At 36.1% G+C, this 12,031-nt stretch overlaps 1 protein-coding gene across 1 annotated transcript in view; it reads left to right on the top strand.

Annotated features, from left to right (window-relative positions):
• ERC2 (ELKS/RAB6-interacting/CAST family member 2) overlaps positions 1-12,031 on the top strand; it is a 353,494-nt gene that overhangs the window by 155,518 nt on the left and 185,945 nt on the right. The window contains exons 14-15 of the mRNA XM_059480170.1: positions 3,760-3,789; positions 4,637-4,830. Coding sequence (XP_059336153.1) covers positions 3,760-3,789; positions 4,637-4,830 — 224 coding nt within the window. The remainder of the gene's footprint in view (positions 1-3,759; positions 3,790-4,636; positions 4,831-12,031) is intronic.

The raw sequence follows: 12,031 nt of genomic DNA on the forward strand, positions 1-12,031 counted from the left end.
CATTTGCACTGCTCCTGGGCTTGTCTTTTCAGACTGGAGTGTTTTTACTGTTAGCTTTTAGCTTGGTTTTCATAAATACTGGCCAGTCATTAAGTCAATAATAGTGATTCTGCTGTGTGGAATTCATTTGTTACTTTCTAATCTGTTTGTGTGCAGCATTCCAAAGTCAGTCCTTTTCTTAACTGCTTTTTCTGCCTTTATGTGGTTAATTTTTAAAAGGACAGCCTGCTGGAAGTTGCAAAGCAATGGATGCAAGATCCTTTTCCTTTGGCACTAGGCAGCAATCATACTGTACCCACAAGATGATTTTTTAAAATAAACTCCTCTTGCTCACCTTCTTTCTTCTCCTACATATATGAGAATAAGTTGTAAATAGAATTGGAATACATTTCTTCACGCTTTAAAGGTGAACTTTTTGAAATGCCCAATGAGATTTTGTGCAAAATTGATTATAGGAAATTACATTATTGCCTTTGTCCTATTATTTAAATATCATGCTGTACTGAGGATGGAGTTCAGGTGAACCTTTTTCTGAATATTAAAGACTAAATTTTCCAAGATCTTCTATAAGAGAAATGTCAGATTAAAATTTAAACTACTTGCAGAATACACTATAAATTACTTAGAGCAGCCCCTAAAGTTAAATGAAAACCTCCTGAGTTTTAAGGAGACAAGAAAATTTGTGTGACAGCAATCTTTTTTCCCCATTCATTTTTTAAAGTAATAAAATTTGAAGGATCTTACAAAGTAATAAATACATTGCATGTAAATTCTGCTGTTCCTTTTTGTTTTTTTTTAATTTTAAGTACCCACTTAATTTTTGTGTATTTTTGTGTCTGAAGCTTTAAAAATGAAATACTTATCTATCCCTCCATTTCTATTATGCAGAGTAATACATGCATGACTGTAGCATAAGACTTTAATAGCCTAAGTAATTCATGTTGCATGTCTGTGCCACACTGTTATGATATTTCTGTAGGAAATTTGTGGTTTGCATAAGGAAATGTTACTTTTCTTCTAAACCATTTGCAGTGCTTATGAAGCAAAGATGAGAACAGATGTATAATTAATGTAAAAATTTGTGACATTCTAATGGTAGTAGAGTGATATGCTATTTTTACTTAGTTGTAAAAATAACATACAATATCACAGTCATAATATTGGGAGGAAAATCATCATAAAGTGAGTGAATTAGTTTGAAATTAACCTAATCTGTACACACAAGGGTTATCATTTGCAAATACAGATTTAAGAAAGCTGAAAAGTACACATAGACCAGTCCCTCCTACCATAAAAGCCCCACAGAAACAGAAAATGTGTTTTCCAAGGTAACAAAGAACTTAGGGAGTAAACAGGGGACAGAAACTAAACAGAAAAAGGAGATGACAGCAGAAATAGGCAGAGACTTTGTGATTCATGTGATTAATGCAGCTTCTGTCTAGAACTAGATCCAAGAGTTCAGTCTACAGCCTAAAAAAGCTGAAGAAATCTGCCCTGTCCTGGCAGGAGCAGGGTCAATATCAACTGAGCAGCCTTTTAACTCCTTTGGGCCTACTGTTTGACCTCAAGAGTCAAGTTCCATCTGTCAACAAATCACCCCTGATCTGTACACAACAAATGCAGGAAGGTGCCTAGTTCAGATCCAAACACATCTTTCAAAGCCATAAAATAGAATGGGGCCTTATAAGTAATTCTGTGCCTTTGTCCTGGCCGTGTCAGATGGATTGTGTTTTGCTCTTTTCTAGTATCAGCAGCTTTGTTTACAATGTGAAGAGTCCCTTAAAGGGAATTGTAGGTTAAAGTACCACCTGCAGAACGCTCTTTGTAAAAATTGTTTTTTTTGTTCTTGCTTTCCCTTTTTAACTAACTTTACTTCTTCATTTGGGCAATAGAAATCTGGCTTCTGACAATAGTCCAAAAAAGATTCTCTGAGTGCTTTGAATCAATTGGTTGTTTGCAATACTGGTTTTATTTTTTTTTTTTAGATTATTATAAGACCAACCTTGTGGTAACTTAATGCTTACATTGGTTTATGTGTGACATTGGTGATGCTTAATCCCATTTAATCATATCTTCAAAGTTCCACTTCATGTTGGGGAAATGCAATGGCCCAGTTTGTGCTGCAGAATTTTCCAAAAACACATCCCACAAATATGGAATTGTATGAGTACCACAGAAAACAAGAACCGAAAATACTTTTGCACCTTAATGTTGATTTCCTTAGCATGCTGTTGAGCCAAGATTTAAAAGGCTAAAGTGAGGAATATATTTATAATTTTAGGTGGTGATTTGCTTATCCTTTGTGCAGTAGGTAATTTTTTCAGTACATTTCTGAGCTGCTGTGTGTCAGGAATACCCGTAGCAGTAGAACATTTGGCACCTCTGCACTGGTGATCCTATCGTGTCCTTGCCCGGTTATGCATTTTCCTTGTAGAAAGTGCAGTGTGGCAATGAAACAAAAAAAAAGAGGCTTCTCTCCCTCATCTGCATCGCTGCTTGCTCTGGGGTAAGAGAAGGGTAGAGGTACATGGGGAAAAAATTTGGGCTGAAGCTGAGACTTAATGCTAAAGTGAAGACTGGTTAGAGGAAGGAGGGTGGGTATTTCTTCTCTCTATGAAATGATGGAAGAAAGGCTGGTATAAAATGAATTTTGTGCCAAAGTAAAGGGAAAGACAGAAAGGTGACAGGGAGTTGCATGAAGGAGCAATAGGCTTTAGAGAGGAGCTGTGAAATTCTGGATTTACCCTTGGGAGAGGAGGAGAAATCTGAAGAATAAGGAACAATATGCTTTTTACATAAGTTTCTTAGTATCTTGAAGGTGGAATTTGGGTTGTATTTCTTTTTCTAGAGTGAATTTACCTATGGAATTAAATTATTCCTTGCAAAATTACATAAAGCTGAAGTGTATTGTATTGTAATAGGGTTGATGGACAATCAAAGTGTTTTCTCAGATAACTGGCCTTGAGTCTGAATATTAAATTGACTTCAAAAATTACAAGGCTAGTTGAAAGTAAATTTCTTGATACAATTAACAACTGGTATAAAAGAACTCCAACTTTATTATTAAGGAAGATTATGAACCTGAAAAGGAATCTGTTGCTGACATCTCACTCAAATGGTAAAATCAAGATACTCCTTGAGTGTTGCCTTGAAATGAGTTCTGGGTTTAAAAAGTCCTATGGAATGGAATTCAGGACTGGAGCATGTACCAAAACAGAGATTTTTGAAGAGCAAGGCCAGTAGGTTTATTAGGCTCCTCATGTCATTTCCTTGCCTTCTATTTCTTCTGAATAAAAACCTCCAAGCAGGATAAATAACACTTCAAATCTCCTATCTTTTTCCTATTATCCTCATGCTTAAATGATATGTTACATGCAAACCACCTAAGTTTTTCCCTACTAATTTCAATTTTTTGTTGTATTTATAGTAAACTCAGACTTGTTCTTCATTTATACAGAAAATTTTAACCATTGCAAAGAATATGGACCTTCTAGTATCTGTAGTTTATATTAGTTCTTCCCCAAACATGCATGCTTCATTTTGATCTGCATTTCTTTCATTGCTTGCTTGCATTGTCCATTCCCTGAAATTAAGAAGGATAAGTAAGTCCATGTCTTCTCTGCGTACTAAGATAGTTGGAGGACCTTCAGTTCTAAGTACCATGAATTTCTGTAAAAAATCCTGTATGTTACCTGAATTTTCTATGTTTAATGTGCACTGCCTTAAACTACTTCTTTTTTCCTTGCCTGCCCTTTCAAGATGCCAATTAGGAATAATGGGAAGCAAGGGGTAGGCTAAGCATTGCAGTGCATCGTTGTTTCCATCTGTCTGTGATTATTGCAGCCAACAGTTGAAAGCACTCGGTGCCAGGTCATGCTCCCATTGAAGTTAATTGGGTTTTTGCCATTAGGTTTGATGGGAGCTGGCCTGGGCTCTGCACTGTTGTTGTTTTCATTGCTCTCTCTCTTGTCTGTGGAACTCCCACCCATCCATGCATGTGTTTGCCAGGTTTGTGCTGTTTTCACCAATGGGCTTGTTCCTCTGATGTTTCAGGTTAAGTATTAATGGTAGGCTAAAAAGGATTATTGGGTAAGATGTCTGCTGAAATCAGCTTCTTTAGTTTATTGGTTTATCTTTTAAAATCACCTCTGCGTTAAAAACAGTTTCTTTCCTTTAAATTCTTTGTATCAAACTGCATTTGAGACAGCTGGTGATACAGATATATACAATATGTATATATATGTATCTGTGTTTGTATATTTATACATGGACAAAATGTGTGTGTTTCTGTATAGGGAAAGAGGATATAATTTGTTAAGAAATTGCCTATATAGTCAAAACACACCGAACTTTATGTGAATTTAATGAATTACAAGGTGAGTCTTTGTTAAATTTGAAAAAACACCTTTAAAGTGGGGTCACTTTACATAAAATCCCCCTTAATAAATCCCCTCCCTTCTCAGGACGATAGAATTTGACTATGTAGATATTTTAATTTTTTTTTTATAATGCATCAGACAGGAATACCCATAATCCTTTTTAATGTAAACTTGAACTCCGAGACTGAAGAAGTAAAGCTTTTAAAGCTATTTAAGTTATTGTCACCCTTATCTTTTTTGAAATATTGCTTCTGAAGGCTCATGAAGCTGAAGAGGAGGCACGGATGAATCCAGAATTTGCAGACAGAATGAAACAGCTTGACAAGGAGGCCTCGTACTATAGAGAAGAATGTGGCAAAGCTCAGGCTGAGGTTGACAGACTTCTAGAAATACTCAAGGAAGTAGAGAATGAGAAGAATGACAAAGATAAGAAAATTGCTGAGTTAGAAAGGTACTTTTTGTATTGTCTTACATTGAGTAGCATTTTTTCTTACTTGATCTTCATTTCAGAAGCAGAGGTTACAAGCAGAGTATGTTTTTTTAGAGTATATTGGTTATGCTTTGTAAAAGAACAAAACAGGGCTACTTGAAAACTACATCTCCTGTTGGCTGACTTTGGAAAAATTTAAGGTTTCCATTTTTAATACTTTTCATAAAACAAGTGTGTTTAGGAAAGGTCACGTGCAATTTACAGGCACAACAACCCCCCAGAAAACAGTGTTGGGGAACAAACCTGTCTTTTTAGTAACTGGTGAATCAGACCTGCCCCCACATGTTTCTTCAAGTGTGAACATCATCAGTCATTCTCAGAGATCCTGAAAAGTATTGGTAAGTATCTCTAATCCATCTCATGAATATTTAATAATAGCTCTAACTATTTCTTGGTGTTCCCATAGTCTTTGTTTGCTTCAAAAGAATATTTTCTGATGTTTACCAGATAGTGATTGTCTTGTGTCTGGAAAGGTTGTTGAGGCTTTCCAGAATGGAGAGAGGAGGGTTTTGGGATTTGTTTTATACCCTTTGTAATTAAATAGATCTTGGAACCTTTTTACACAAGGAACCAAGTGGTCCAGAGATACTGGTACAGCGTTGTCAGCATACAATGTTCCTATTGTCTGAGAATCCTGTAATGGGTGAGAATTTTCTATTTTTGTATTCATTTTATTTTCAAATTTGTTATACTCTTAGCAGTGAAGTTTAGGAGCACCAATTTCTAGTCTGTTATTACTGATGAGGATGTTGACCCTGAAATAACTTCTCAGAAAACAATGTGGTACTGCTGAGTGAACACACTTCGGAAGAGTGTTCATGTTTGGAACATTCAAGTACTGGACTTAGAATGTGATGGAGTGGTTAAACTTTGCTATGGACCTTTAGCATATATTTGACATTTCCTCAAACTCCATATGCAAGGGCATCTCTGGGGTCCTGTAGGAAAATGAATGTGACATTAAAATGCATTTATTCATTCACAGCTTGCTGGGATCCACATTCATTGCTGTGCCAACATCTTTACACTGCAAGATAATTGCAACAAGATAAATTGTCAAAATATATCAACATAGATTTCTGAGGAAGTGATAATCTAGACTATTGCAAGCTGTGGTATCCTCACAATATTTGTTATATTCATAGGAATTCTTCAACATAATGAAGTGTGCTTGTATAAATAAGTTTGAAAGTGAAAAATGGTTGTAATAAAGTTATCATTTACAAATTCAAACAAAAATTAAAACAAGGAGATGAATATTAATGTTCTACTAGTCAGAAAGTATTGACACACGAAGTGTCAAATACTCAGGGGTAGAAATATCTGCTTTGAGATATGGGCAGTTAAATTTACAAATGTGTGCTACTTGGCAGATGAACATTTTTAATAGTTATGACGAAATTTTCATGTGAATGGTAATTCTTTTGATTTTAATGTGATTTTCTTGGCTCAGAAACTATCACACTTCTCTGAACAGCATCACTTCAGATTAATAATATTGCTCATATAAAATCACGTTGGTCTGTTTCTTTAATTACTCTCCCTATATTAACTTTTATTTACAGTTTCTTATTACTACACAGGAGAAGCTACTCCTTCTTCTATACTTAAGCTATTTTAAAATTGTAATAAAAGTTATCACAATTTATCTGTTTATAATTAAAAAAAGTTTAAAATCAAATGCAAGATATTACATTTAATGTATAACGTGATTTTGTTAAATTTAGCTTGCTGTTTTTCTTTGGTTTTCTTGATGAAGGAAATGTGGTTCAGGGTTTTTTGGTTTTTATTTTTGTGGGATTTTTTAAGTAATATAAATTAAACCAAATAAGGTAGTGATCAGCTCAAGTTTTAATGCCAAGAGCCTCACCAAGGAGAGGGAGCTGCAGCTGAAACAGAACTGTCAGGATTGAAGGAGTGTATTGTTTAAAGCTTTTATTAATGGTGTTAGAATGAGAAGTATGTTTATGAAATGTGGTAGAGAGTTTGAATCACAAAATGAAGTGAAATACAGTGGCATAAAATGCATGTTTGTGAAGTTAGGACCAGTAAGGTTGCCTGATATAAACTAAGGATAATCCTTGATACTGTTCAGGAAAAGAAAGATTGGGTGAATTTGCTTATGGCTGTGTCATTATGAGCCATCTAAATAATGAAGCAGAGATCTAAACAATGAGGAGTGAATGCTGATATGTCAGAATAAATATCTGCAGTAAGGATAGGAAGGTATTAATGTCATCAGGTGCTGGCAGGGCTCTGTGTGGAGCTCTGCTGTGTACTTATCATCAGTCATATGCCTGGAAGTTGAATTAAAGCTGGCAACAGGTGCAGTGAGGGCTGCTAAGAAGAAATGAAGTGCTCATGACACAGGAGGAGTCTAAGCAACAGTGGTTTGTTTCTCTGGCAAAACAGAGCTCTGTAGGGATGCCTGTTCTGTGTAAATGTGGGAAGGGATAAGCACTGCAGGGAAAGAAGAGTGATTTCAGTAAAAAAGCACTGGCACATAATACAGTATAAATTATGCATTGGTAAATTTAGACTGAAAAGAGTGAGCAAGTGATGCCAGCGTGGTGAAGATTGCAAAACCTTGGATCCATGTTTCTCCATGGTATGCGAGATACTTGGTCAGTTGCTTGGCGAAGTGTAGCTTCTCAGCAAAGATTGCAGCAATATAAAAGTCCGTTTAAAATTATTAAACTATGAGATAAACCTGTTTGTTCTTAAACAAGAAGTTTTTTGTTTCTGTTATCCACTTCTCGTATGCAGGGGATGTATAACACTATAGCTGTGTATTCAAGCTCTTGCGGTATTCAGACTACAATTAATTAATTCTGAATTAATTTGGATTTGAATTCTCATGAAGGTAAGTCTACACAGCAGTGACAAGTCATTGCACAAGAGACATCAGTATGTGGAATAATTGCATTTTAAAAAACGTACGTTTATGGTTGTTGAGTATGCTCCTTTTCTTAAAAGCACAAAATGCTGTGTGTCAGGGACAGATTTAAGGACTAGTCTAGCTGTGTGGGGATTATTTTAGACTTAGTTTTTGAAAAGGGTGTGTTAGGTATTTTTTTAACAAATAAGGTTGTCAAAAATCAGAGGATTTTCAGTGTTGAAGTATTAATTCTCTTCATACTGAATTAAAAATTTGCTATCAGCATTGGAAAAGGCTGCATTTCCAGGGTTGGGGTGCGGTGTCAAATTTTCATCTTTGATTATTAGCTACAGTGCTTTGTGAACTTCTAATTATCTTTGAACAAGTTGCCAAATTGTTTAGCTGCTTTGACTGCCATTGGAAGAGTTGAGGAATGAGGGTCACCAGCCTATGGCAGTTCACATGAAGGACTTTGTGGAATATGACAAGATGTTTGCGGGGCAGCAAGTGCTACCAGTATTCATCCAATTTATTTGTTCTGTTTGGTGTGTTTATGAATTTGGATGGTTATAAATATGGATGTCTTTCTGCTGTCCACTAATGACAAGATACCCTTTGGATTTAAAGTTTGTTTTCTTCAGTGCACAGGAAGGATGTAGCTCTGCAGAAATTTCATTTTAGTTCCTGCTTTTCCTTCCCCTCTCTTTCCTTTTATTTTTTTTTCTTTTTAATAATCTGCTAATATAACATCTGCTTGTTATATTTTTGAAGAACTAATGTGTTCCTCCCTTTATTCTCTTTTGCTGTCTTCCTCCCTATCTGTTTTTCTCCAAACTGCTGCTTTCATCCCTACTCCAACCAGCTTGACTTCCAGGTCAGTATTTTCTGCTCTCCTACTTAATCCTCCTTCCACAATGAAGGTTTTCATTGATGCTTCATTTATTTGGTTGATTTGATCCCACATTATTAACTTCTGTTTGTATTTTGTTGTTTTCATTCTGCTTGTCCCTATTGTGAAGTTTTTGGTCATTTCATTTCTAGACCAGAAACTTTCCAGTAAATGAATCTTTTTCTTGAATGCCTGCAAGAAAAAATGGTTATTAGCAACATATTCAATTCATATGTTGTTTTTTGTGAAATTTTTTCTTCTTTTGGTTTTGCTTTTGTTATCTTTTTTTAGGAAGTTTAACACTGGGAATAATTTTTGGTAGACAGCCCTACCCAGCAGGTAATGAATGAACAGTGGCAATTGTATACAGAGAGATTTATACTGAATGAACATCAGAGACTTATTCTTAATACTTTGAATTGCCCCTTTTACTGCTTACAAACAGAATTTGAGGAGTTGCAGTGGTTCAGAACCTTGTAGCTGGTTTTGCTGGCCAGATTCTGGACCAGCACATAACTGTACAGGAGTTGTCTGTATGTGTTTTTAGGCTGTGTTTGGATGTAACCTCATCTAGTCAGGTCTGTGTTTTGAATTCTTCCAGGCTGTAGATTAGTTTAGCTGGCATTTGTCTCTGCACACTGCTTCTGAGTAAACTTCTCAAGTATTACATGCCTTGTGGTACTTGTTGGAAGCAAAAATGGATCTGGTTGACTTTTTTTTGCCTTAGTAGGCCCTGGTGTTAATTTTCTTTCTCATGCTTATGGGTGGTTGTAAATTGTAAGTTAGCAAAGTCTTAAAACATCTTTTTGATGTTTTCTCTTGGAAGAGTCAAGACCAAGCACAATTCACAGTTCAGACGTGTCAGAGAAGTCTCTGACAGGAATGTCTTCAAATTGCACAGCTAAAGATGGCTCATTGCAAAAAGATGACAAGACTTTTTTCCCTCCTGATGATCTTTAGTGCATGCCACAATCACAAGTTACTTTCCAGATGAAAAGTTTTGTTTTTGAAATTTGGGGCTCATTGATTTCTGTAATAAATTGGATGAATGCTAAATTTACTGTCTATCAACTTCAAGTATATTTTTTTTTGCTTGAGGGGATAATTGTTGCACCCAGATTGTGAACATACTTCAATAATTAAGTTTCAGAACTTTTCTTTCTTCCAGAAGTTAAATAAATGCATTTATTATGGAGTTGGCCATGATGAAATTGTCTGAATGTGACCACTTTGCTTTTCTATCAGAGCATATTCAACATTGATTGAAAATCTCTCTAGCTCAAGAGAGTCTAAAGAAAGGTATTATGCTATGTGGTTGTCATTATGGTTGATTTCACTGGAATTCAATGATTGGTATGCAGAAACATTTGTTCAGCAGTTGGAGGTGCAATTTCTGTTATGTTTTATTGACCTAAAAAGCCAACTGACCTTGTTGGAGCAAACTGTCTGCATAACCCTGCCAACTTCCATCCCTGAAGTCCCAGATAAGTTGTAGAGTATGATTAGAATTTATTGTGGGTATTCAGTGAAGTGTTAAGTTTTCTCAGCTTGAATCTTCATTAAGGTCAAAACTTAATTTAAGAAACAGATCTATTAATTTCCATAATTTCTGCTGATCCGTATGTTCTTAGCTGTCATTTTAGTCATCCATACTCCTAGGAGATTTTTATGGTTAGGAAAATGCTGCATTGGTTTTAAAACGTGGTAGGCTATTAATACTCATGAAAAACAAGAAAATCAAATATATTGGCATAATGCCCTCATGTGCACCTGCCTGTACAAGATAAAAATATTCTGAGTACAACCATCAGTGCAGTGACATCTCCACACCTTTTGGTTACAGCAGGTTAGATACTCCCCAAACTTTTCTTCCTGCAGATAAGCAGGAGATTGATATTTTTTCCATGTGAATTGCATTGGCCAGTGCTAGAGAGTTTCCCACCAGCTCTAATGTTGGACTTCCTAATTGTTTCCATGGGAGGCCAGAGCTCAGTGAGATGTGCAAGGGGAGGTTCAATGGAGTTTTAAATTTAACCTACAAGCTGTCCACAGTTTTGTCAAATGTCAGTTTGATGGTTCCAAGGGCAGAGTGATATGTTGTTCAAAGATAATGTCCCTTGAGAAATGGAGATAGTGTACTACTGAAAACTGAGAGAATCTGTGATGTACATTACTCTTCTGAGAGACTGGTTATTCTGAGTGAGAAACACAGTTGTCACGTTGGATAACAGACAGATTGCTGACATGTCATTCTCTTTTAGTCTGTTTGCTACATATGCAGAACCAATGTTTTAGTATTTAAACATTTTGAAAGGGATGACATTTTGAGATGAGACTATATGAATTTACCTGATTTTATGTGTGGTTTTAAACTTTTGTAAATTTCATTTTTTAAGAAATAGTAAAGTAGAAAGTTTATTTCTTTGGTATTTTAATTTAAGGGATTTAAATTAAAAAGGGAAATATTTTATTAGAAAATTAGCTGAAATCCTAAAGATAAACGGTAAGATACAAATGGCGCCCTGGGACAAGATGATGCACTGTTGTTCAATTTCATCCCACTCACTACTGAACTTGTCAGCCTTGTTCTGGACTCTTTCTTTCAGTTTGCTGAAAGCCACGCAGAGGTTAACATAGAAAGGAATTATTTAAATAAGCAAGGATATTTTAAAATTTGATTTGCTTTTTTTGAGATTTGATTTGATTTGGAGGGTAAATACTCCATAGAGTAAATGGTTATGCAGAATGAAGTGGCTATGAAGACGAAAGAGCTTTACCTCACAGAAGGAAAACTATCAACTTTGGATTTGGTTGGATGTGACACCACAACTCTGTGCTGGGGAAGAGAGAACAGAAGGAGCTGTTACTCTTCCCTTTCATGATTCCTGATTGAAGACATCAGTATTTCTTAAGCTTCTCCAGACCTGCTGCCTCCATTAGTTTTCCTCAGAGGCAAGATCTAGAGGGCAGATGTCTCTAAATCTGCCCCAGAGCACTCCCTGGGGCTATTGGTGACTGCTGGGCTCAATGCTGTCAGGATTCCCTGTGCACAGTGGAGGGGTGTGTGGTGAAGAATCTTTGTGAGATAGCACAGCTTGCCCTTAAAAAGCTGTTACTGAAGAGAGACAGGGGTACTAAATTTAGGAATTGGGCTGTTGGTGGAACCTTCCACTCATATTGTTTGCTTTCCCAGTGCAGGAGCAACATGCCTGAGCAATGTGATGGTGCTCTGATCTGAGTTTATAATAAGGGGAAATTTGCATGTCTAAACAAGAATCATAGAAGGGGTACCTGATTTATTTGGAGGTCTGAAGAAGTTACTACAAAAGCATGGAAAGCTTGATTTATGCATTGGATGATAATGGCTGGATTGATCCTGAGAACTTCTAGGGTGA

This window comes from Ammospiza nelsoni, chromosome 11 (genome assembly GCF_027579445.1).
Source record: "Ammospiza nelsoni isolate bAmmNel1 chromosome 11, bAmmNel1.pri, whole genome shotgun sequence".
Classification (NCBI taxonomy): domain Eukaryota; kingdom Metazoa; phylum Chordata; class Aves; order Passeriformes; family Passerellidae; genus Ammospiza; species Ammospiza nelsoni.